Genomic DNA, 27048 nt, shown 5'->3' on the forward strand with positions numbered 1-27048 from the left:
ACGTCTAAAATGCCCAACGTGCCCTACAGCCGTCATCGCTTCATTAATAAGCTATATCATTGTGTTATGGTACTACGATACAACAGTGCCACTCAACCTAATGTTTTCGGCTGAATATTAGGATGTAACAGCATGCTCTAAATCTAGGTTAATGTATAAAATGCCTTTACGTCTTTGTATCGTAACAAGAACGCGTCTATTGACAAGCAAATGTAAGAAACACAGCCAAATTCGACAGTTTTCAAGCCTTCATATCTTGACATGTAGACCTTGCTAAGCTACCGGAATGACGCCAAACAATTGCTCTCATCCAGCAATTACTTTCTGACATCTTTGCTCAACTTTTTGGGGACCAAAAAAAAACATGGTCAAAAATCGACCAAAAAGCATAAGGTATCCCTCATGGTTTTTATCGAAAGCCAAACGATCGCGTTTCTCACCTTGAAAATGAAGACTTTTACTATAATGTATATGAGATCAAACTGTTTCTCTTGGTCCAAAGCAACCTCTGAAACCACTTTTATGAGGCTTTTCATATGCAAAATCTAAACAGTTTGGTTAAAAATCGCATTTCTTATTTTACCGAATTGCTCAATAATTTCAGTCAAACCATCTATTTTACTTGACACCATTGGAAGCGCCTTAAAAAGTACTCCAAGAGTGTATTAGAAAGTAGGGGCTGATCATCACAGTTTATATAGTCGAATCTAGCGAAATAGTTCAATTAAGTCGGAAAAAGACGAGATTTGGCCAATATTTGAGCAGAAAAAATTGCCTGGATTTGAATCAATTTTGAGGCGCTGTTGCTGGCTGACCCACCAAATGCCTTTCTGATGATCCCAATAATGATTGCGATGCTGATTGCGATACTGATTGCGATGTTGGCTAAATGAGGATTATGAATTTGAAAGGAAAATTGCTTGGTGAATCTTTTTTTTTTTTTTTTGCTATAAAGGTGTCTTTTGCAATGACAATCTTTCAATAAAGTCACTGTAAGATCTTGTGGAAGTCCTGTATTTACGCATGGCCAGCTTTCTGTCTAGAAAACAAGCCCACCGCAGCAATGGGTGTATCATGATGCATTATATCTTTTATGTTCTGCAAAATTCTGAGCATAATGCGGAACAACTCTCCCAACTTACAGTACAAATCTTGTCCATGTGTGCTTTCGAATCTAGGACTTAAAGCCATAATCTGTCTATAATACATCTTGCGTTATTTCAAATAACCAAACCCAACCAGTGGCTCGAAGCAAGCTGATGTCAATTCGAATTGAAGTTTCTTTACATGTATTACATAAACTTGCAGCAAATTGTCAATTTTCAACTATTTCGTTGATATATAAATATAGCAAAATCAAGGCAAAAAGAGGCATGTAAAGAACCCAGAAATCAGGTCCTTGTTCACAATAGGCAATGGCTTTCAAATCTGATTTGAAGGTTCTTTGGATTTTAATGTTGTACAGGATACCTGTTAATTAAGATTTATACCCTCCCTGTTGTTCATCTACCCTCTTTCGCACTAAAATCGTTTATTTTTAACTTTTTCTTCTTCTTCTTGCTTTTTCTTCCTGCTTGCTATAGAAGATGAAGGAATCATTCACAGTGTCAAAGATATTACGGCTACTCTTGAGTTTCTACTTGGCTGGATCACTCTTTTATGCTACAATACACTTGCTTGGCTTCGGCTGGATTCAAGACGCATCTTCGCTTTCATCATCCGGTTCTTCTCTATCAGCATCAGCAACAGCTGGTGGACGCAGACAAGACCTTGTCAGCGTCAATCAGCTTCAGAAAAAATACCACTCCTTACAGACAGTAACATGGACAAATGCCGAAGGTGAATACCTATGTTTATTTATAATTGATGTGCCTCGATTTAATCTTTTTTATTTTTAAAAATCCCACTCTATAAATAGGTGGACAGAATCAGTCAATTCCCGAGGATTTGGTGTTGAGCAAGGTGTTCTCGGATGCTATGGGTCCATCCAAAGTAATCCCCTACTATTTCAAAGCATCAGAGCGTTTTGACCAGGAAGACGTAACCATCTCCACCTTGGTTACTCACAATCGATTCCCCGTCCTCAGCAGATTGGCAACACGTTATAAGGGCCCTATTTCAGTCGCTATTCATGTCAATGATGACAACACTAAGGATGTTATTTTACGTGATCTGCATGCCATGTACAATGACAATCCTGATATGGGGAGATATGTGGACATCCATTTGGTAGTAGACAAGTTTGATCGTCAGTTCAATATGTGGAGAAATGTTGCCAAATTCTTTGTCAGAACAGATTATCTTATGATGCTCGATGTGGATTTCCATTTATGTACTGATTTCAGAGAATCTCTGCGCAAAAATGACGATTTGATGGAAAAATTGCGTAGCGGCAAGGCTGCAATTGTTGTGCCTGCATTCGAGTACATTCTGGAAGAAGACGGAGAGGATTGGCGATTGTTTCCCAAGGACAAGGAGGCATTGATGAACATTGTTCTCACTGAGAAGATCGACATGTTCCATTTGGGCTGGACCAGAGGACATGGCTCAACGGACTACAAAAAGTGGTACAAATCATCAACTCACTATAAAGTCACTGATTACAACTACTCCTACGAGCCCTATGTCATTTTCAAAAAGGAAGGCTCGCCCTGGTGTGATGAGCGTTTCGTAGGATATGGTGCTAATAAGGCTGCTTGCCTGTACGAAATTTATTTGGCAGGCATTGATTATTGGGTTCTTCCAAACGATTTCTTGATTCACCAAACTCACCACTATCCTGAGGATACAAGAGCAAAAGAGGTAAGTTTTTAATGAATAGAATGCATGGAGGGGAGGGCAAGCTGTACTGACAATCATTGACTAGCGTAAATACAACAAGAAGCTCTATGACTATTTTAGAGAAGAAGTCTGTCTTCGCTATTCTCGACTCATGATCTCTGCAGGATTGTGGGACACTGAAATTGCTGATAATTTGAAGAGAGAGTGTGCCAAAATCAAGGGCTTCCGTGAAGTTGTCTCTCGTGTTCAATAGTTCCATCTCCTTCTCATTCATTTCATACTATCATTTTTACATCCTATTACTAGATTTCTATATACTTATATGTACTTTTTTTTTTCTTTTTTCCCATGTAACATTTTGCTTGAAAATCCGTTTATATTTATTTGCGCAAAATACTAAAAAAAAAGGCATCGTCTTGACCAAAAAACAATGGCTGCGAGTTTGATTTCAATGAGAGATATATACAAAAACCAAATTCTGCATAGTTGTATCAAATCGTTTAGTTGGTACGGAGACGATCTTGAATATTTTTGTTCTTGTTGGCTAGTGGGATTGCGTTAATACATGTAAGTACAAATGACATTTCTCTTGGTTGACTTTACCCTTCATGGCTTGAGCATCCTCTTGAGTAGCATTGTAGGCCAGAACATTGCCTTGATTGAAGGGATTCTCGGGCGCTTTTTGGAAAGCCTTGTACATCAACTCCTTCAATTGAGTCAAACGCAATCCAGGATTTTCAGCCTTGAATCTAGGCAGCTCACGCTCCTCATAAGCAGCCAAAGCAGCCTTGAATCGACGCTCGGGGTGCTTTTCAATATCCTTGGCCTTGACTGAGCCTTCGTCAATTGACAAAAGATCAAGAGCGTCATCAATACCTGTAGCAGAAAATTCAGGTATAACACGTCTGGCTTGACTAGCAGCTTCATGCTTAGCAGATTTTTGAGCTGCTTTTTTCTATATTGAGCACACACATAGTATCACTGTCAGATGTATTTCACGACTCCATATGCGCTCATTCAGCTTACATCAACACCCTTCAAAGTAGGTTTCTTCTTGAACTCCTTTTCTTCCTCGGCCTAAAGTGGCAAAATCACTAAGCAATCCAGCCGAATCTACAACACATTACATATTTACCAAAAGCTTAGCAGCTTCAGCCTTTTTGGCAGCAGCAGCAGCCTATCCTCTACATGTCAGTCATCAATTTCTCGACGTTTTGTGTGCAATTTACCTTCTTGGCTTCAGCTTCTTCCTTTTTATTGTTTTTGCCTTTGGCACCTTGAGCCCATTTATCAGCCTCGGCAGCCTCAGCGGCAGCGCTTGCCTTTCTATCCTTCTCAGCCTTGTTAGCAGCCTTTTTGGCATTACCAGCTTCGGCTTTACTGTTGGGTCCTTTCTTTGCCATATTGAATTTTAGTTTTGATGGAAATAAATAGAAGATGCGTTTCTCGCGTTAGCTTCTTCTTGAAGCTTCGCGAGCTCGTCGCTTATTCAAAACTACCTGGTCATTGAGGTGTCTTCTCTTTCTGTCCCAATCCAGGTTTGAGAACAGGTCTCATCGTAGTGACTTGGATCAGTATTGCTCAGGGTCCAACTGGAGAAAATGATTGCATAATAAAAATGTATACAATGCATAGGAGCGTTATAGAAACTGATAACGATTATCCTGTAATTAGAAATGGTTAAAATTGTAAGCTGTTATGAGCTTTCCTGGCTCAATGAGGGATGCTTAGCAATACCAGATTGAGAGGGAAGTAGCTGCTTGCATAGGAAATGATTCAGCACAAATTATATCAAATGAATCATCCTACAATTATACAGAATTGCACTTTGCAACTATTCACCATCAAGTAAGTACCTTCAATAATCGATCTGTAATAGCAGGTCTGGCTTCTTGACGATCCTCTTCTACATATATATATACATCAATGGAAATAACTCAAATAGCGACAGGAGGCAGCAAACTAGCATTGCCTCTTACTAAAAGTTATGCAAAACATAACGAAATTCAAATGAATTTGATCAGCAATAACTCGTTAGAAGCTGTCTTAGGCCTCTAAAATATTGCCAAGCAATTGCTTTCGACTGGCACTAACTCGCCGAGACCTTTGCCAGCTGTTTTGGTACCAAAAGGTTAACGACCAAACTCGCCCGAAATCCATGGAGGGGGGGGGTACATCATGATCTTCAACAAAAATCAGTAGATCATGTTTTCTATATCAAAAGCAAAGGCTTTTAATTTAGTATATACTAAATAGATTTTTTTTGTATTTAAAGGTGTTTTTTATTGAGAATATGAATAGAGACGGTAAGAAGAAGGAACCATTGAGGATGCTTACATATCTAAGAAAGAAGATCTCAACTTGTGATCGACGAGAAAAGAGGAGAAGAATGTCTGAGTACAACATGATTCATCCTCAAGAGTACAGCTCCAATGACGCTGCCATAGAGAAGAGAAAGCAGCTCCAGAAATCCCAAGATGAAAATATCCATAGGATTTTTTTTCCTGGTCGTGAAGGGTAGTTAAACCAGTCCAGATGGCATTGTCCGTAGAGAAAAAATCTGAAAGACCGAGGTGGGGACAACCTCAAACCAGAGGAGGGAATTTATGTCACAGCCGATGGCCAGATGGTATTCATTTTCAGGTGATTCAGTACACAGCTTACAGATTGGGGAGGGATGCCTAGTACGGTTGATGGTATGCAGGCGAGCCTGCGCAGAGAGATGGTCATGGAACAAACGCCATCGGGATGTAAATGCCTTGGCAGAAAGAGAAAGGGACCAATATACTAAATAAGATGCTCCTGTCTATCCATGGCAGCCCTTGAAACCTTAACGAAGAGACCCTTATGTTGAGTCTGTCGGATTAGATGAGTTCTAGACAATTTAGCTATGGTCGGACCAAGTCATTCATTGTTACTCATTCTTAATGATAGAAGGAGCTATAAAGGGTGAGCTGCAGATGTTTGGGAATATTCATACGGCTGGAACTTCTTATGGTCAATTGAACTGTGATGGTGTGATTGTCAGAACATCAATCTCAATTGACTAGTTAACCGTATGCTCTCTGAAAAGTACTATGTTATTATACGAATGTTGTAGGAACTCTATTCTGCTGTTTCTTGATTGCTAAAGGATCGTTAGCTTGTTGAAAAATAATAATCCTTTATTATATAATAAAGGATCTCGAAATGCCTTTTAATTAATAAAGACTCTTCAGTTTTAGCCTCTAGTCATTTCTATACGTCCTTTTTTTAAATGCCTATAGCAATTCTATTTGCTGCTCTACTATACTTGTACTTCCTTTCAAAGCTCGGATACAACAATTAAAGAAATTTTACTTTTAGCATTTATCCAAGATTCACGAATTTCAAAAATCATCTATACTCCCCACATAATGTCAAATTTAAGTTACATTCCTCATATAAAACTCCTTAATGAATGCCAGATCGAATAATTGCACCTTGTCTTACTTTTGAATAAAGAAGGATTTAAATTGTATCAATATTTGAATACATTTTTATTACAAACACAAAATTATAATACATGACATCAATCGGAAATCAACTAGTTGCAGACCTTCGTTGCTTCAACCTCCTAGCCAATCAGATTGCCTGAAAACTCCGCTGACCTAAAAAAAAATTGCGAGGGTTTCCCTCTGTTTTGATGTGAGGCAAAATTTTAAGCGCCGCTATAGTAGCAATATAGCCGCTGCTATCATCAAACTTCCCCCAAGTGCTAGAGCATGCCTTACTTACACTGTGGAATTTGAGGCTTGATAGACTAAAATTCACGGAAAAAAAAGAATAAAAAAAACAGTAATGTCAACTTGATAAAGGTATATTTTATTATCAAACTGACAGGTGTAAAGTAAACTGAAGTCTCTCTACTGGCCAGGTAGATGATCCTTCTTATATACTATAACAATGGATAAAAGTTCTATTAATTAGATTGACAAATAAGTCAACTCAGATCAACTAATGTCTAATCATGCTAAAAGACAACTCCAGCAAGCTAATCATGATTTAGCTCTGTCTGGATGAATAATTAGACTCTCATCCGAAGTACCCTGATCTATCCTTTCCATAAGGATAATTAATATCGATCTAGTAGCATGTATCCGATAGGTACAGTCTTCTTAGTCTATATTAATAGTACATATCTGAGTGTATATCGCTAAGCATACATCTTTAGCATGTATCTGGATATATGGCATGTCTATAGCATATCGTATGCATGTCTATAGCATGTCTCATATATAGTACAAGTCTGTAGTACATAAAGTATCTGTAGCTAGTATCACGGATATAAGCATGTGTCTTATAGCGTGGATCATGAAGTGCACATCTGAAGCAACAAGCTCATATTGCATTAATCTTGGTGCCTATCCAGATATGGTAAACATCCGTAGTCAATGTCGGAATACAAGTATAAGTCTATAGTGCCATCCATGTCCGTGGTGCCATCTATAGCCTATATCTTATATAGTATGAATCTTATAGTACTAGCGTATCTGAAGTCCATATCTTCTCATGATCATAGTATAAATCGATATCGTACATCTAATCCAGTGTACATACAGTTTATATCTAAATCTGGTAACTGGATGAACTGTCGGAATGCAGATCATAGTGGATGTATTCCACATACACCACCTAGCTTTAAATTCAGGCATTGAGACCCTCAATCATCACTAAAGTAAGTAGCGATAACCAAGTGGAGGCAGCCTATCTACCTCCTAGCCTCGGATAAAGTCTTGTTGAGCTTCAGGGATAGGCACATCCACACAACGTAAAAAAAAAGGTATGCTTCAAAGAAACATAAAAATAATAAAGGAAAAGAATATAATACTATACGAGTATAGTAGTATGCAGGCAAAAAAGAGACACTCACACGAAGCGAGTCAAAGAAAAGCATAACAAACACAATATCAAAGATGTTCAAAAAAGCTCGTTGCTGTTGAAAGAAAAATGCATACATGGGCAACGCGCATGGTAGTAATAGTCGGATGTAAAGCAGTATGATGACACAAATACGCACAACTGCAAAAGCAACAGTGGTATTATAAGTTTGCGATACAACATAATGACTAATATCGTTTCATGTAAAGCTACAGAGGAAACACTACCAACAAACGAAAAAAAAGGAAGAAAAAAGCGCAATAAGGCAAACATCATGAATGCATTATCACGAGAAAGGAAGCAATGATATAAGCGTTCAAAGAAGTTTTATATCATTGTGACCAGAAGAAAGAAGATACTTACCACTTACCACAGCCACAGATAGACCATACGAGTATAGGCAATTACCGGAGACAGACCAGAGAACAAGCATGCACCAAATATAGTAGACCAGAAAAAACCAGATTTACAGCAGCAACACCAGCACCATAGAAAAACTAAAGAACGAACACCATCAGTAGAGAGCAGACAAAGGCCAAAGAGGTTACTTACCACTTGTCACCACCATAGATAGACCATATGAGTATAGGCAATCATCAGAGACAGACCAGGAAACAAGCATGCACCAAATATAGTAGACCAGAAAAGGCCAGATTTGCAGCAGCAACACCAGTACTATAGAAAAACCAAAGAATGAACGACACCAGAGACCAAACAAAGACCAAAGAAGCAATCGCCAGACATGATAAGCCAAAGAAGCAGGCAGCAGAGATAGCAAAGAAGTAATGGCAGCAGCACCAACGTCAAACAGACAAAAAGTATTATCAAAGCCTAATAAACAAATTCAATTAGTGTTAATTCTACGCCTTTCAGTGCTCATTATCCAATGGTACCTAATATATTTCACTTTAACGAAGCAGTATGAAGTACTTGTAACAGTGCACGACAGGGTTATCAGAAGGTAGAGTGTTATTATCAATAATCAAACGGTTTTCAAAACAGCCATGGTTTGATATTAAACGCGTTTTGCAAAAAAAAAAGCGAAAAAACAGGCGTATGATGGAAGAATGAGAGGGCGTCTTATCCGACGTCACGGTCAGTAAATTTGGTCTCAGTCTTCTGCCGCGGCAGCCTTAATTACGGTAATTTAATATGAATTTGTGCAGTGGGTATTTTCGTGCCACTACGGCCCAACTGATGTTCTCACAGAACATCGATGCGCTCTTTTGGGAACATCGATGTTCTCATGAGCACATTGATGTTCTCATTTGAGAAGGTGTAGTTTTCCACATGAATAAAATGGTTTTAATAGCTAAACTATAATATTGTAGGCAACAGAGAGACTTTTATTATCTGTAAGATTCATAAAATTACTAAACGTATTATATATTGCACGAGAAAATGGCAATTTAAAATTACCTAATAACTACTTATTAAAGTAAAAGAATATATTTCATTAAGATATTCGAGTAGTTTAGTGGGAAGAACGTCAGATCCACAACCGATAGGTTGTGGGTTCGACCCCGTTAGGAGCATTCTTTTTTTTCAAATTTCTGAAAATCGATGTGCTCATATAAGAATATGGATGTGCTCACATGGGAACATTTCGGATGTTCTCATAAGAACATCGGCCGACTTATAATAGATCTTTAGGAACGCCGATGTTCTCATATGAGAGCATTTTTCACATTTCGGGAACATCGATGTGCTCATTTGAGAACATCAAATAGATTCTCATATGAGCGCATCAATGTTCTCATGAGAACATCAGTTGGGCCGTAGTGGTGTTCAACCTTGTCTTGATCTGACATCTTTTAAACGTTTTTGCCAAATTTGACTATGAAAACTGTTGCTATAACAGCCAACTTTCTAATATGACTTTAAAGCACTAAAGAAGCCGCATCGAATGGTGCTGATTACATTCAGCTTTCAGACCAAAAATAATGAGCAATTTGCAAAAATATGAAAACATGTTTTTTGCCAAAATGTCGAAATTTCACATAGGAAAATCTCTTAGAAGAAGTTTCCATTGCTGCATCCCGTCTTTACGGTCAATTTGATCTTATAGGCATCATAGGAAAAGTCCTCATTTTTGGTGTGAAAAACGCGGTTGTTTGATTTTCAAGAATTTTCCCTTGCTTATACTCATGAAAAAACGATGATTCTCATGAATTTGCAATGACCCAAAAAAATTGAGATAAAGCATTAGCAAGTAAAGCGTGGCCAAGAGGAGCCGTTTGGTGCTATTTCAAGCGCTCAAAACGCATTGTGGCATGAGCTATTCGTGCTTGAAAATGACTAAATTTGGGCAGAAGTTGACCTAAATATGAGGCGTAGTAAGTTGCGTTTGTAGTGAAATAGCCACCCAAACGCAGCTTGATTGAAAACCAAAATTCATCAAATAGCACTCATTCAAATCCATGATATTCGAATCTATTAATAAAGCGCTCAAATGTGCAACATCAACAACCATTTAGACATACTAAAGTAAAGATGCACGCTTATCTCACACATCGAGTGAATGAATCACTCCTGATTACCACAGTGTATTCACTCACACCCATTACGGTCGTAATAAGAGATGTCATCTTTATCCAAATAAAATCAAATTAATAACAAGCATATTCAAATATGACAACTATGTCCTGCTGCCATAGTTGCGCGATATCCCATATTGTTAAGCACAAAGAATAAAAGGATTATTATTTGTAGCTTATAAAAAATGCTCAATATGACAAAAACAACAAAAGACTTATTTGAATAAGATCAGACACAGAAACTAAAGATTTATTGAAGAAGACAAGAGTTATTCTATTTATACTAAGTTCTGGATGCCAAAGTAGTAGCAATTTATCTTGTACAACGCTTATCACATCTGGTGAACCTCAGCATTTAGATAGCTGAGATGCACTTCAATTATCATAGCTTGTCCATGTTGTTGCACAACACAGACATATCTACCCATCAAGAATACCTTAATCTTTATAGACAGCTGTAGCCCTTCTGGCACAACAGATGCCTTGCAATGAGCTATTGCTTGAAGCTCTGGCATGACTCTTCTATCATGAAATATTGAAAATCTTGTCCTGACCAAACAACCGTCAACAGATTTTTTGCTTGCTATCACATGCAGATTCTGAAGAAAAATCGATGATTTCGCATGATACCCTTTTTTGGCCATATCTCGACAAATACTCATTGGATTTGCACAAACCAAAAACAATTTTATAGCTATACGTTATATCAATTATCCTGTAAGGGTTTCAAATATCAGATATATCTTCCCTTTATGGATTTGCTCAAAATCTTATATTTTATAAGCTACAAGCAGAGGATTTTCAAAACTCAAAAAATATATCTATAAAAACCATACCATCGTATAGAGAATTGAAAGAGAAACAGAAGTTACTAAGCTTTAAACTCACGTTCACTTGGTAAAATTCAGCGGTACGGCCATTTGAAAACCCATCATCCTGACTCTCTTCCGTTATTACTCTTGGATATCATTCTCAGCAAGCCCAAATACAATATTCCCTAATCAACCAAAGTACCCTCTACAACTTTTACTAGACATACAACCAGCATTCATATAGTAATTCAACGACTTTTATTAGTAGCAACTGCTAAAAATTTGCAAATTTCAAAAATCATTGATTTCTCTTCATCAACAACGCATTATATCTAAATCCAATTGCTCCATCGTTTAAAGGGCAAAAAATTGATATAGTGACATGTTACTTTCAATGCGAATTTCAAAATTGAATTTCAAAGAGAATGCAAGAGAGATGAAAAACAGAGAAGGAGAGAAACAGAGAGAAAGGCTGTGAGTGAAGGTTCCAGGTAGGGGTTCTGCCAGATTTCCCAATATCATAGTCATTGCTGTAGACGGAATTCGACAATAAATGAGATGGAAGTCTGATATAGAGTTTTATTTGCTTTGTCTTTCACTGAAGCTGTTCTACTTCTATGGATAGAGCATCTAAGCCCGTATATCTTTTTTGCTGGTAACGTGGCTGAACGAAAGCATGAACTTTGTAAAGGCGAACATCTAGCTAAGGGTAAATTAGTTCGTGTGAAGGATTGATCAGCAGATGTTTCATCAGCGTTAGAGTATTTGGTTATGGCCTTGAAAGGTTTGTATTGACTACAAAGATCGATTATAAACTACCACAATGCTCATCATTCTCTTGAACGTGAGAATTTATGTTATGTCAAAAGTATAGAAAAATCGAATCGCTAAGACTAACGCCTTTATATATAAGGCACATGAAGAAAATTCCATCGTGTACTTTAATGCTACTAACCGCAGCCAACAGCCTAATAGTGAGCTATAGTACGGACTAAGGATTTACAATACTCAACAGGTAATCCGTAAACTACGATGAGCTCCACTCACTCGGAGATTCCCAAGAACAGCCCAAGGTCTATAATGCGAGAAATTACTGTGGTTTTGGATTCATAATGAGAATTGCAGTCGAGCTCTCTTAGGTATAACAGTATAAAAGATATTTATATTGAGAACTTAAATAGATGGTTTACCACGCAAATGTATTTGATGTTTTCACATAAATGAGCTGTTATTAGCCTTAGCAACCACTGCCAGTGGAAAACAACACGCTTTTCTTACAGCTGAAAGAAACGCATGGTATTTAACGTGCCCATCTTCATCACAATAGTAAAAGAAAAGCCAAAATGGTATATGCATGTAAATATAATATCTATGTGTATATCAAATCTATTTTATTTTGTTCAAATGATTCTTAGTTTTCCAGAAGTAGACTCCAACTCAATTATTTTTGTACAGTTCTTTACACCACCCTTTAATCTGATCCAACGACCCAGCTTCAACTCTTGACCAACACCAACGACTAACAGAGTGCGCTTAGAAGGGAAAGTGGTCTTGATTTGAATGCTATTGACGACGCCATTGACAGGAATTTGTGCGATTTGACTAAAGCTCTTGTTGTCTGCTGCCAACTTCCACACGCGAACATTACCATCCCATGATCCCGATACGAATAAATCTGAATATCTTAAACATGCCACAGCAGTAATCCAATAGGGTGTGTTAATGTCGCCTTCTGACTCACTTGCAACAGTGTTTAATCCGTGAGCAGTGGAGACAGAGAACACTGGCTTTTTACGATTCAATTCCCATAATGACACAACACTAGAATCGTTGCAAATTAGACACATGTGGGGTCTGCATCAGCAATGTCACTTACCCACTATCACCACCTGTGATGAACATACTCTCGTCGATCTGTGCTATACAATCAAGGCTTCCTTCAAGATATAAAGGACGATTGCTACCATCTGGGTTTTTGGTAGCAATACCACCTCTATATACCAGTTGCGATTCCTCTGCAATTTTCCACACTCTCGCTGTTTTGTCTCTACCACCTGTTGATACACAACGTTCACGACCAAGGGTATCAATATCCGTAATATGATCTTGGTGGCCAAACAATGTTTCTATATATGCACGTTCATCGATATTCCATAGTTTGATGGTACGATCATGGGATGCAGAGTATAACTGATTTGCTCCTTTACGGAATGCAAGTCCCTATCGAATATCAGATAAAACTGTCAGCTTTGTAAACCTCTTTCTATCAGACTCGGTGCACTTACCGAAACGGCGTCTCTGTGTTGTGTAAATTTGACGATATGCTTGTTTTCTTTCACTGACCAAATGTTGATCACTTTGTCCTTTCCACCACTAGCAAGATATTGGCCATCAAAACTTATTGCAAGACACAAGATATCCTCGGTATGTCCATCAAAATTCTTGACGCCCTTTCTTCCACCGGGAAATGTATGTAATTTCTTGAATGTGTTTGCATCCCCTAGATTTGTAAGTGGTACATTAGCTGTTTGATCTGCGGTAAGACGGCAATTCAGAGTGCTTACATTTGATAATCGATCCTTCTTTGGATGCTGAATAGATGATGGAGCCGTTCTCAGCTAATGCAACTGCTGTAACTGGGCGTTGATGGCCACGGCATGTGTTGATCTTTATGTTTTCAATATCATCAAACTTGAACTATAGCACGGAAGTGATTAGTAACCCATTTGTGATATACTCTGGGCTGTTTACATACGTTATCAGCAATACGCAAATGAAGTCGACCTTCGCTTTCATCCTGTCAAATTGAACAGATTCGATACGGTTAGTAAAATGACTGTAAGTGCTGTATATAATGTCAAAACCATACATCATCTTTCTTTAAACGCTCAGCAATAAGATCTCTATCAAGGTCGGCAGCATCGAATCCAGTAATATCATCTACAGAGACCAACAGTTGAGTTATTATCAAAATCATATTGGATGTCACTGCTTATTACCATCCAAGGATTCTTCAATGCTTCCCAAGTAAGCTTTGGCAAGACGAACACGTTTCTCGGCCGCAGTTTCCTCGATTTCTTCTTCAGATGATTCTTCGTCGCTTTCAGCAGATAAATTGGCATTGAAATGATCATCGTCGTCTTCGTCTCCTTCAATGTCGCTGTCAGCTGTTTTCTTGGGGGCTGAACGGCCCTTGGGTTGAGCTTTGCTGGCTGGGCCCTTTCTTTGCACGGTGCTAGTTGTCTTTGCAGGGCGCTTGCGTTTACGAGTATTTGCGAAAAATGAATCGACAGCCATAGTATGTGAAAGAGAAACGAGCTTCAAGTAAACTGCTAACAAAAGGATTAGAAAAAAAAAGTACACCAAACATTTTGGCACTTGAGCAATAGGCAAGCCACATGATTAAAGGTCACGACATAAGCATTTGAATGATGGAAAGTAAATGAATTTAATGTATTACTTGACCATTATAGGTCTTGAATGCATCACATTGCACACAAGTATGCATGCAACGCAACTCGACTAGCAGATTACTTTGTATCTGAACCATTTACTTGGCATTTGGCTGATAAACAGCATGGGGAGCTGATCAAGAGATTCAGTAGCCGCAATTTGATGGAAGGAGCACAAACTGTCTCACTGGATTGTGCCTTCTTTCAACACCATACACATCCAAAATGAAATCGGCACCAGAAGCATCACCACCACCCACTTATATATTTCGAGAGCATAAAGATACTGTAAACTATGTGCATTTATTTAATCAAGATCAACATCTAGCGTCATGGTAAACTCGCATGTTCTCATCTAGTGATAGAGAGTTTTTTATTGATACAGCCAATCTATTGCAGTGATGCTGATGGTTGGATCGTAATTTGGAAAATGAAAACGAGGAGAGTGATATTGAAATGGAAAGCACACAAAGATAGTTGTCTAAAAGTAACGACAATGAAAGCAACAGCAACAACAACAACAACAACAGCAACAACAGCGAGCGAAAAATACACGCTGATAAGGTTCGGTTATACATTACTCGCGCTTTTGCATGGAATGTGAATAAAGTAACTTTTTTATATAGTCAGGGCAGAGATAACCAAATCCATATTTGGAAGTTGCACATAGAAGACGATAACCAAGATCCTTCGTTAGAAACATCTCTTGTGTATAACGCATTAGGATTCTGTAAATTCTCTCTGGATGAACAGCAAGATGGTAAGCGGCACGATAAACTTACATCACAGCAATGTTATTCATACAAAGTCTATGCCAGAGTCGACCTTACTATGCTTTCCATCCAGAGACGACATTGCAATGGTAGGAGCACTGTTAATGGGATTGAGGATACACAAAGGAGTTGATTCATATTTGCATGCTTAGTTTGATATCTATGACTTGACTTATCAATGCTATGTGCTTCAGAACATTGGGCAAACTGATAGCGGTACACACCGGCTAGGCTCATGTATGGCAGTTGAACTATTTAGGACATCTGATGGTCTATTTGTGCTCGCGGCATACGAAAGTGGGGCGACAGCATTGTGGGAAATCAAACAATCCAAATCTACACTGATGTGGCAAATGAAAGAACATCAAGAACCAGGTAAGAAAAGCAGATGATCTCGAAAAATGCGGCACATGTATCAACGCACTTTTAGTTCTTGATCTGTCAATTGATCCTTTTAGGACATTCGTTATATCATCATCAGCAGATAATCAAATATGCAAGTACTCGCTTGCAACAGGTGATGTTATCAACAAGATAACGATAAAAAAATCTGGAGCTGTGGCGCTACGAATTCGACCTGACAACAAGATATTTGCACTGGGCGGTTATGATGGCAGGTAGGCTGATTTGATGTATTGTCGATCCAAGAATAAGGGAAGAGAGCTCATATATGACTGTGATGATTAGAATCCGACTGTTTTCTGTGAAATCCATGAAGCCTTTGGCAGTCTTGTCGTACCATAAAGATACAGTGTATAGCGTAGATTTCAGTCAAAAGGATAATTGGATGGTCTGCGCTAGTCAAGATCATCGTATCAGTCTATGGAGCATATTTTAAGCTAATGTCACATGGCGTTGATGAATGTTTATGGTTCCAAATAGATAACGATAAATCAACCGAGCACTGTGGTTGGTTAGAATCCACTTTGTCCAGAGCTTAGAACTCAGGAAACCCTATCTTTATCTTTCACTTTACGAAATAATGCTATCTATCATACGCATAACATATTTTCTGATATATCAGGAAATGGATATAAATACAGACGATGAATTTCTGCAATTTTATAACTTTTCTTTCAACCTCTGATTTAAATATTCTACACTGAAATCTAAACTACAAATATGGATGCTGGAGCTTCAACACCTTCCTACAATGCAGGCGACATTGCCTGGGTTCTAATTTCTACTGCGTTAGTGTGGTTGATGATCCCAGGTGTCGGCTACTTTTACTCTGGCATGGCTCGTAGAAAGAACGCCTTGTCCTTGATCATGTGCTGTATGCTCTCGCTAGTCGTAGTCAGTGTGCAATGGTTCATATGGGGCTTTAGTTTGACATTCAGTAAAACCGCTACCAATGGCTTCATTGGCAATCTTGACAATGCCTTCTTGCGCGGAGTCCTCAATGACCCTTCAATTGGTGGTGCTTCTATCCCTGATCTCGTCTTCTGTATCTTCCAATGTATGTTTGCCGCATTGACTCCTGCTCTTGCTATCGGATCTGCAGGTAAACTCATACAAGACAGATGCGTAACCTGTCATTTGTACTCATCAATCTGATAGCTGAACGTGCTCGACTTTTGCCCATGATCATCTTCATCTTTATCTGGTCGACTCTTGTATACAACGTTGTTGCCAGTTGGACTTGGAATGCTAGCGGTTGGAGTGCAAAGCTGGGTGCTATTGATTATGCTGGAGGTGTAAGTATTCGTTAGCTTGGATAAGACAGTTCAACTCTAATCAACATTCTTCTTATCTTTAATTAGACTCCCGTTCATATCACTAGTGGTTTCGCTAGCTTGGCTTATGCAATAATTCTGGGACGTCGTGAAGGTCATGATCGCAATAAGAAGGACGAATTCAAACCTCACAACATGTCTAATGTCGTTTTGGGCACAGCATTGCTCTGGTTCGGTTGGTTTGGATTCAACGGGGGCTCCGGTCTTTCTGGCAATCTTCGTGCTGCCATGGCTTGCGTTGTCACCAACTTGGCTGCCTCCGTGGGCGCTATTACCTGGATGCTTATCGATTATCGTATTGAACGCAAGTTTTCTGCTTTGGGCTTTTGTTCTGGCGCCGTTGCTGGTCTTGTTGCTATCACTCCTGCTTCTGGTTTCGTTGGCCCTGCACCTGCTGTTGCCATTGGTTTCTTGGGTGCCTGTGCCTGTAACGCTGCTGTCCACTTGAAGCACTGGCTCAACTATGATGATGTTGCTGATGTCTTTGCTGTCCATGGTGTTGGCGGATATATTGGTTCTTGGTTGACCGGTCTCTTTGCTGAGGCTTATATTCCTGCTCTTGATGGTTCCACTGTGATTGCTGGAGGTTGGATGAATCAACATTGGATTCAACTTGGCTATCAAATTGCTGAGTCTACAGCTGGTGCTGCTTGGTCATTCGTTGTTACCTACCTCATTTTATTCATCATGAACAAGATTCCCGGTCTTTCTCTTCGTGTTGATCGCGAATCTGAACTTCAAGGCTTGGATGTTGCAGAAATTGGTGAAATGGCTTATTATCATGTGGACAAGATCGTTGGCGTCAACCAAAACACTGGTGAAGAGAAGGTTGTCAAGGAAGAAGTTGAAGGATACAGCTATGAAGCCCAAGCTCAAGGCTCAATGGGTTCTCAAAAGCCTTTAAGCAAAGAAAGCCTCAATAACGTTTAAACATCCCTTCATTTCACTCATTATCCTCTCCTATTTAATTATCCTCTTACTATCACACACAAACTAATTCACACATGTATCACATAATCGCTTTTCTACAACATTTATTACTCTATTAGCTACAAATGCTATTATATCTTTTTTTTTTTAATTTTTATGTAAAATAAAGCCAAAAACCTTAAACCATAACGTTTTAAGAGCATATACATAAAATAATGCGCAGTAACACCTGAAGCGCTGTATTGCCCAATGCTTGTATTTTGTATAGCCAACAGAGGTAAATTCAGGTACAGAAATCTGATTTTACAATCTCGAGCTTATCATGTAAACCGGTAAACTTGAGCACCTTGCATCTACTGTATATCTGCAATATATTCAAAATCCATGAATTGATTAGCACATGAACACATAGTTCACAACGGTATTTATCACTCGCGATTCCCTTGACCTCAAAGAATGGGTCATTTGTTCGACTGTTCCACTAATGTGTATACATGCATTTCTTGTATGCACGAATGAAGAATGAGTAGAAAATCCAACGCAAGCATAGAAAATTACACAGAGCTGATTCTTTATTGGTAAAGTATTGTACACACCTTCAGTATTACTTGCATGTAATTCGAATGGTGGTAGGACCATTGATGCCTGAAACAGTGATGATGTGGTTATTCCTATCATCAAGCTCAACAGTAGATTGAGCATTTCCGCCGCTGCCAATGATGGATACGTTGACATCGTTAGGATACATCTTGGTCGAACTAACCCACTTGATGTCACCTGTGCCATCCACATTACAAGAGTACTCCTTTGTGTCATGCTCAAAGTTCTCAGTCTTAAAGCGTGCAGTGCAATCAATTGTAGTGGGAGCAAAGCCGTGTTCTTTGATGTAGTTGACGACAGCACCAGCGCAAAGAGGTACTTGTTGCTCAATGTTCTTCAAGAACGATGTTGGAATATAGCCAGCCAAATCAATTTGAGTGATGTATGTAATGTGGATGCCAGAGTCTGTCTTGGTAATTCTCCATCCAGAGACAATCAAATTAGCACGGACACAGCCTGAAACTTCAGGCACATTTTCATCCTCAACTGAAGCCATCACAACACAGCATTCGTTGTCTGATATCTCACGGAGAGAGGTACCAGCGATATCACGGGGGTAAACAGGCCATGGTGCTCTGAGCTTGCTCCAGAACAGAGACTCGCTTCTACTGTACATTTCCTTGATCTCGGATGTATCAAACTTATCGTCCCCTGATCAGACGATTGATTAAATGCAAGTTCCACATACACACAATAAAATACACTTACAAATTTTTCTACAACCGGGCAAGGTAGCTACAGAAGCGACTTGCTGAGTGGTGAATTCATGGCCTTCCAGATCTGTTTCACCACGAACAATGGCAATAGGGTTCGAGTCATCCGTCTTGTGGTATAGCTTGACGCCATCTTTCTCCTCGCTAAATTCCCAGCCTTCCAAAGTACTAGATAGTTCTTTTAAGAGAGTCAGGGCCTTTTGAGCCGTTTCAGCATGAGGATTTACAATAGTCATGGTAATATGTGTAGTTAAGCAAAGGTGGTGAAGTGAATTGAAAAAAAAATGCGAGAATATTGAAACAGGTTTTTATATACCTTTTTTAAGGTGTTTTATCCGTGTAACTGGGGTTTTTAAGACCTTACTGTTTGTGATACATCTATTCTAGCATAAACCAATGACCTGGTAAGTATATGGTAAGTAAGCGTGCAAGAATGTAATATCAACTCTCGTCCTGATTGCCTTAAGAGGGGATCTTAAAGAGAACCCAGCCTATTATCCTTTTAATAGACGTTTTCATTCATCCAACAAACTTGAAATTACGAGAAAATTCATAGGATATGGTATGGACCACCTAGCGATTTGAGCTATCGAGTTATGCACCCCTTTATTGTATAATAATACTAGCCGATCAATCTCGCTACGTTCGATTATGGCGTCGCCCTGCAGGCTCTTGCCGAAGATATTTCAAATCAGAGATAATAAAAATCTGGCATACCGAGTAGATTTTAAACAATCATTTAGTAGTGAAAAAAGGCCATACCAGAGTCAGGAGGGGGAATTGTCCATCCGCTGATGTTGCTCTTGAAATGGAGGCATAAAGTTGGCCATGTGTAAATACAGGACTTGTGTAAGATCTACAGCGACTTTTTTGAGGTATTGTCATTGCAAAAGACACCCTTATAAGGAAAGCCTCCTAAGGAAAGAAGTATTCGGGCTAAGCATTGTCATTTCAACTCTATGATTCCCATTTAATCAGCACCACAATCTTCATTGCCATCATCAGAGAGGCATTTGGGCCAGCCAGCAGCAGTGCCGCCGCCAAAATTAATTCAGGCTCAGCGATTTTTTCTGTTCAAGATTGGACAAATTTCGCTCTTTTTCGACTTTTTTAATCTATTTTAAGGTATTTGACTATATAAACTGTGATGATCACCCTACGCTTCCTAATACACTCTTGGAGTACTTTTCAAGGCGCTTCCAATAATGCCAAGTAAAATACATGTTTTAACTGAACTTAATAAGCAATCCCAAAAAATCTGGGACAAGGTTTTTGGCCAAACTGTCGAAATTTTGCATATGAACACCTCATAAAAGTAGTTTCAGAGGTGGCTTTAGATCGAGAGAAACATTTTGATTTGATATCATAACATAATAAATGTTCAGTACTTTTGCACTTTACAATCCTAATATGGAACCTGAGTTTCAAGGCATCTATCAGACCTGGCTCATCATAACATAATAAATGTTCAGTACTTTTGCACTTTACAATCCTAATATGGAACCTGAGTTTCAAGGCATCTATCAGACCTGGCTCATATATCATCATAACATAATAAATGTTCAGTACTTTTGCACTTTACAATCCTAATATGGAACCTGAGTTTCAAGGCATCTATCAGACCTGGCTCATATCATAACATAATAAATGTTCAGTACTTTTGCACTTTACAATCCTAATATGGAACCTGAGTTTCAAGGCATCTATCAGACCTGGCTCATATCATAACATAATAAATGTTCAGTACTTTTGCACTTTACAATCCTAATATGGAACCTGAGTTTCAAGGCATCTATCAGACCTGGCTCATATATCATCATAACATAATAAATGTTCAGTACTTTTGCACTTTACAATCCTAATATGGAACCTGAGTTTCAAGGCATCTATCAGACCTGGCTCATATCATAACATAATAAATGTTCAGTACTTTTGCACTTTACAATCCTAATATGGAACCTGAGTTTCAAGGCATCTATCAGACCTGGCTCATATGAGAATAATGATTTTACAATCAATCAACAAAAACCACTGTAATTTCTACCCTCTTTCCTCTGCTCAGTGCTGTCAATGTTTTATTTGAGCGACGTCTCAGAGCCTCAGAGATTTCATTACTTACTGCAGACATTTTATGCAACCCATGCATTGTCAATGTCCAGACTAACGTTATTAAATATAGAATGCAATAAAATATCATTATGAACGATATAGAAGGCAATAAAATATCATCATAAACGATAGTGCTATGACCTGCCACCTACTTTCTATACGCTTCAAGGGCATTTACTACTGTATTGCCTTATGAAAAGGGCATGAGTTTTCCAGCTGGCCCTACCAGCCAAAATTAATTCAAACCCAGAATCATAGTCTGTTCCAGATTGGACATATTTTGATAATTTTGGACTCGATCGAGCTATTTTTGCAGATTCGACTAAGTGAAGTATGATAATCACCCCATGCTTCCTTAAGCTTTCCTGGAGTACTTTTCAAGGCGCTTCCAATGGTACTAAGTAAAATAGATGTTTTGAATTCACTTATTGAATGATTTGTAAAAATATGAAAAGAGATTTATGGCCAAAATGTCGAAATTTTACATATCAAAGTCCCACAAAGATAATTTCAGAGGTTGCTTTGGATTGATAGAAACATTTTGATTCAAGATATACCATAGTAAAAGTCTCCATTATCAAGATAAAAAATGCGGTCGTTTGATTTTCGATGAAAACCATGAGGGATACCTCATGCTTTTTGGTCGATTTTTGACCATGTTTTTTTGGTCCCCAAAAAGTCGAGCAAAAGTGTCAGAAAGTAACTGCCAGATGAAAGCAACCATTTGGGGCTATTCTGACGATCTAAAACGGCCTTGAACGCAAGAAAATTCAGCTCAAATGCATTCATACATTGCTGTATTAGGGACACTAAGGACTAAAAAGTGGGAATACCAGTATGCTGCTTGCCCGTATATGAAGTAGCTACGTGTATATGGATGTAGAACATCACATAAGAATCAGATCCACAGATAATATGAAGGGTTACTATGTGTAAGTGGAGGGTCAAAATGAAAGTAGCAGTATTTTGATAAAATACGCAAGAGCAATCAGTAGCACGAGCTGCCGCTGCGCAGGTTGGTTCTCTACCTTTGCTACGCTTCGGTGAGAACCATCCGAAGCATAAACACTCATACGATTAGTGATTACATATCAATCAACAATCAGGGTTCCTCTTCTAACATTTTAGCTATATTAATTTTGGGATGTTAGCCAAAGGCCCGCGGCAGCGCGAGCCGTTTGAACGTAGGTTGGTTTCCACCGAAGCGAAGCGTAGGTCAGGAAACCACCCGAAGTGCTGAAAGGCTCGTATACCATAGTAAAAGTCTTCATTTTCAAGGTGAAAAATGCGATTGTTTGATTTTCAATGAAAACCATGAGGTACAATAACCTAGATTTAGAGTATGTTGTTACATCCAAATATTCAACTAAAAAGATTAGGCACTGTTGTATCGTAGTATCATAGCACAATGATACAGCTTATTAGTGAAGCGGTGATAGCTGGAAGGTTCGCTGGAAATTTTAAACGCAAATATATAGCCTACATCTAGTAAAAACTATCATCTTCACTATATACTGGAAAACTATGTTTTTAAAAAATAGACAAGCCAACCACATTCTTTCAAACATAATTCTAAAGAATTGAGAGCTGGACAAAGGTGAACAAAACCACTGGAGAAGCCGACAATGGGGAGGGGGTTTGGGGGGATTTACCATAGCGAAGCAAAGATGCAAAACCTATGACAACTAAGCATCTAATCCAACATTTGGTAGCATTGATCTATATGAGGGATTGATCGCAGCAAAGCGAAGGTGCAAAACCATAGTATTCAAGCAGCAAATTTGGGGTTTCATTTCCTTTATTATCAAGCTTACCAGCACCAAAACGCATCAAAATTTGCGTGAAATAGCTTTATCAAAACCAATATGCCTCCTATTTGGATTCGAAATTGCACAGGCTTCAGAACTGCCCTTCCAGAAGACTTCAGCTACTGAAGATGTGATTCATGCCGTGTAAATGTAAGACATAAAGCAAAAATACAGTTAAATTTGACAGTTTTCAAGCCTTAATATCTTGGCATGTAGGCCTTTCTGAGCCACTGGAATGACGCCACACAATTGTACCTGAATAGTAGTAACTATCTGACACCTTTGCTCGATTTTTTGGGCCAAAAAAAAATATGGCCAAAAATCGACCAAAAACCATGAAGGGTACTTCGTGGTTTTCATTGAAAATCAAACAATCGCATTTTTCACCTTGAAAATGAAGACTTTTACTATGGTATATATCAAATCAAAATGTTTCTCTCGATCCAAAGCCACCTCTGAAACTACTTTTATGAGGTGTTCATATGCAAAATATGACTATTTTCGCTAAAAACCTCATTTCAAATTTTAATAAATTGCTCAATACGTTCAGTCAAAACATCTATTTTACTTGACACCATTGGAAGCGTCTTGAAAAGCACTTCAAGGATGTATTAGGAAGCGTAGGGTGATCATTACAGTTTATATAGTCGAAGAAAAACAAGATTTGGCCAATATTTGAGCAGAAAAAACCATCTGGGTTTGAGTCAATTTTGGCTCTGCTCTTGGCTGACCCACCATATGCCTTTCTGATAATGGCAATGATGATTGGGATGCTAATTAAATGAGGACCGTGAGTCTGGAAGTAATATCGCTTAGCTTGAATACTTTATTCTGCCTTTACTGGACATTTCAATGTCTGACAACACCAGTTAGCCCGGCTCACCACCAAATATATGTGATCGCAACTTCCTAATCATGATTTGCAGCATTTCAACATGACATGTAGGCAATACCATATCCGTTTCGTTGATTTGTTTAAAAAGACACTAAAGTCTTTAACTAAAAGGCTGTTTCTGTATGTGGCGAGAATATGTTTAAACTTGCATTAGGATATTCAGAGATAATAATGACTGCAAACTTGTTGACAGTTAGCAGATTCTGAGCGCGCCTATCTTCATCAAGGGCCGAGTCGAATGTGAGTATCCTTGTTGGTGTGATTTCAGGCTTGCCGTTCGTTTTTTTTTTGTCTCAAGATCTCATGTGCATACTTGTAAATGCGAAGTTCATATTGCTTTAAACTTCATATGCTTTTGACGACGTTTTTTCCGTAATATTTGAGCATGTTATATGCTATATGATTAAATAGCTGCTTAATACTTGCAAGACTACATATCCATATATAAACAATGTAAAGTAGCGACAAACTGGACCTCAAGCATGCGCGTCGTCATAGAAAGAGACAAATGTAGATGTATAACATTCTATCTTGTACAAATTAATGGAACTAATATTATGCTCAGGTGCCATAAGTATGGAGTCGATAGGTGGTCCATAAGGATTTTTGAGGTCCTCTGTATCAAGCCTAAAGATTCACTGATGGCTTCTGGTTACTATAGCAATTGATGTACTCTCGACTCTAGGATAAACTTGACAAGCACTTGATAAGCACATGCATACAAAGTTGCGGTTACATTAGAAATGTCTGATATAAATACAGTAAGTAATGCAGTTGAGCTCAATAAAAGGACCATAGCTACAGAGTCCATGTTGTAGAGTCTATGACATGGTCAGGCAACTCAAGTTGAATGTCAAACTATGTGCTGTTTCAAGTTTCAGGTCTCAACAATAGCATCAGATGAACTTAACCATCATTCCCTTGACCGATTATTTTATCTCCATGTTGCATCCTTCTTTACGGTAAATAAAGAGAATAACTCGTTTGGCTTAAAATACAGAACCAAATGAGACTCTGTGCGCAAGACATGTAACATTGGTGCAAATCTCATTGAGGCTTTCCATTGACAATAAAATTGACGCGGGGTTTAAATAAAATTGGCTGTTTCAATGAAATGTAACAAAATAATTCTCTCTTTTGTTTCTTGAAGAGAAGAACTGTAGAAGGCTCTTCTTTCTGGTTAAGCGTATTATGGCAACAGTAGGTTGATATAATCAATTCAGGGACACATCAGCCACTAATATTGCGTAAAAAAAGCATGGTATACCTTCTGCATTCAAAGAAAGAGGCTCACTATCCTCCTCTGCATCATCCATAAATGTTCCACGTCGGCTTCGCCTACCCATCTTACTATTACGGCTCCTATGTCTGGTACCTTCGATCATAGGCACCTACAACAATATATTCCACTCGTCTATTCAGTCCATGGAGCATTCGGGATTATTCGAAAACAAGAGCACCCCTTTGATCCATAAAGTGGCTTTATTATGGGTAAGAGAACCAAAGCTCATCTCGTACGCAGAGCAAAAAAAGTAACTGTGGTCTCTGTATAGTGCATACTGGCTGGATATTGGAGCTGGATACTGACGACAAGCATGCTGAAACGATGGCTGCACTATTACGAGATTAGCAGTGCTGTTGTTCGTCTCATCACATTGAATGTCATCAACTGGTCAGTGTCTGCCTACCTCAGTTCTCATTACGGCATCGATCAGCCTATCTGGAAGTGGATGACAGTGTGCCTTATATTCTTTGTATCCAATGTTCTCAAAATCACACTAGCAGCAACACCAAAGTACTACTCTAGAACAGAGGATATCGAGGGACCTCGCATCAACCACAAATCCACCTTTGTCCGTGTCCTGATCTTACCGTTGACTGTCGTCGTGTTTATCACCATGTTTGCCTCCTTGTATCAAGTAAGCCAAATGCGCAAGGAATCCGCAGTTTTGTCAGAGCAGCGTATGGTGATGCCAGTAGCACAACGACACCCTCAGTTAGCCGAATCAGAGGTGCGTGTCATGGTCTTTGTGCTCAGTGCATGGACAGCCAAGAGTGTCGACAAGCGCAAGGTGTTTCGTGAAACCACACTGAAATTGATGCCCAAAGACAATGAACATATCTCATACTTTTATACGTTTATTTTGGGCCAGCCTCCCAATGACAAAGTGAGATCAACAATTGGACCTCTTGTGGAACAAGAAATCAAGGACCACAACGACGTCTTGATTCTGCCCTGCTCTGACAAGTATGAAGATCTCAGTAAAAAGGTGTATGCTGCTTTTGAGTGGGCTGACAACTACGACTTTGACTACTTTGTAAAGACGGACGACGATATCTTTGTGAGATGGGATACAGTCAGTAAGGAAATGGAGCTGGCAGGCAGAACCCAGAGATATTGGCGAGGTTTAGCGTATTGGTACGTAGCAGTCAACTTGAAAAAGTAATCTATTCTCATCAACACATTGGATTCATGTAGGAATATACCACCCATCCGAAATTCAGAAAACAAGAATGGTGAGTTAGTGTATCCGCTGCCCATTTTCCCTCCCTACACAGCAGGCGCATTGTATATTCTGTCGAGAGATATTGTCCATTTGATTGCAGGCGTGAAAGGGCCCCGCATGTTTGTCAAGAATGAGGATCAAAATTTGGGCATCTGGCTGTTTCCCTTCAATATCCTGCCAATCCATGATCGCCGCATCCAGCAAATTGATGTGTGCGAGAACGACATGATTGGCAAGCATTTTGGTGATTTTGGCGAAGCGGATGCGATTGGAGGCACCATGTACGATATGCTGGATAATCTTCGAAACGGGCGCAAGATGTGCGCTGGATTCAAGACATCCGTGTGTGGCATGTGCTATCCATGCCATGGTAAAAGCAATCACTGGAAAGACTGGAACTTTGATTGCGACGATAGAAAGGGTGTTACACTCTTGAATTTACCTCAACTTACTGTGATGGAATAAGTTGATATTTAATCATATTTGCTGCATCGTT

The 27048-nt window shown here is 38.9% G+C and overlaps 7 protein-coding genes across 7 annotated transcripts; 4 read left to right on the forward strand and 3 right to left on the reverse strand.

The window, feature by feature from the left end:
* Positions 1-1586: 1586 nt before the first annotated feature.
* On the forward strand, positions 1587-3034 carry ATC70_010841 (uncharacterized protein; the record flags this gene model as incomplete). The annotated part of the gene is made up of 3 exons (XM_064830047.1): positions 1587-1839; positions 1919-2802; positions 2867-3034. The coding sequence occupies 3 exons, from the start codon at positions 1587-1589 to the stop codon at positions 3032-3034; spliced, it is 1305 nt and encodes a 434-aa protein (XP_064682549.1).
* A 247-nt stretch (positions 3035-3281) lies between these two features.
* Positions 3282-4184, reverse strand: ATC70_010842 (uncharacterized protein; the record flags this gene model as incomplete). The annotated part of the gene is made up of 5 exons (XM_064830048.1): positions 3282-3325; positions 3385-3736; positions 3808-3858; positions 3917-3958; positions 4011-4184. The coding sequence occupies 5 exons, from the start codon at positions 4182-4184 to the stop codon at positions 3282-3284; spliced, it is 663 nt and encodes a 220-aa protein (XP_064682550.1).
* An 8245-nt stretch (positions 4185-12429) lies between these two features.
* RPO26_2 (subunit common to RNA polymerases I, II, and III) lies at positions 12430-14326 on the reverse strand (the record flags this gene model as incomplete). The annotated part of the gene is made up of 7 exons (XM_064830049.1): positions 12430-12850; positions 12906-13249; positions 13315-13529; positions 13594-13726; positions 13785-13826; positions 13899-13969; positions 14029-14326. 7 exons carry the CDS (start codon positions 14324-14326, stop codon positions 12430-12432), a joined length of 1524 nt encoding a protein of 507 aa, XP_064682551.1.
* A 380-nt stretch (positions 14327-14706) lies between these two features.
* On the forward strand, positions 14707-16092 carry JEN1 (Carboxylic acid transporter; the record flags this gene model as incomplete). Its single annotated transcript, XM_064830050.1, has 7 exons — positions 14707-14816; positions 14881-15045; positions 15108-15241; positions 15300-15343; positions 15407-15629; positions 15685-15871; positions 15942-16092. The coding sequence occupies 7 exons, from the start codon at positions 14707-14709 to the stop codon at positions 16090-16092; spliced, it is 1014 nt and encodes a 337-aa protein (XP_064682552.1).
* A 284-nt stretch (positions 16093-16376) lies between these two features.
* On the forward strand, positions 16377-17920 carry ATC70_010845 (uncharacterized protein; the record flags this gene model as incomplete). The annotated part of the gene is made up of 3 exons (XM_064830051.1): positions 16377-16758; positions 16815-16951; positions 17018-17920. 3 exons carry the CDS (start codon positions 16377-16379, stop codon positions 17918-17920), a joined length of 1422 nt encoding a protein of 473 aa, XP_064682553.1.
* Positions 17921-18524: 604 nt separating this feature from the next.
* Positions 18525-19469, reverse strand: ATC70_010846 (uncharacterized protein; the record flags this gene model as incomplete). Its single annotated transcript, XM_064830052.1, has 2 exons — positions 18525-19171; positions 19229-19469. The coding sequence occupies 2 exons, from the start codon at positions 19467-19469 to the stop codon at positions 18525-18527; spliced, it is 888 nt and encodes a 295-aa protein (XP_064682554.1).
* Positions 19470-25236: 5767 nt separating this feature from the next.
* Positions 25237-27017, forward strand: ATC70_010847 (uncharacterized protein; the record flags this gene model as incomplete). The annotated part of the gene is made up of 4 exons (XM_064830053.1): positions 25237-25245; positions 25303-25536; positions 25599-26464; positions 26525-27017. The coding sequence occupies 4 exons, from the start codon at positions 25237-25239 to the stop codon at positions 27015-27017; spliced, it is 1602 nt and encodes a 533-aa protein (XP_064682555.1).
* Positions 27018-27048: the final 31 nt, after the last annotated feature.

Source organism: Mucor velutinosus (assembly GCF_035048745.1).
Source record: "Mucor velutinosus strain NIH1002 chromosome Unknown tig00001564, whole genome shotgun sequence".
Lineage (NCBI taxonomy): Eukaryota > Fungi > Mucoromycota > Mucoromycetes > Mucorales > Mucoraceae > Mucor > Mucor velutinosus.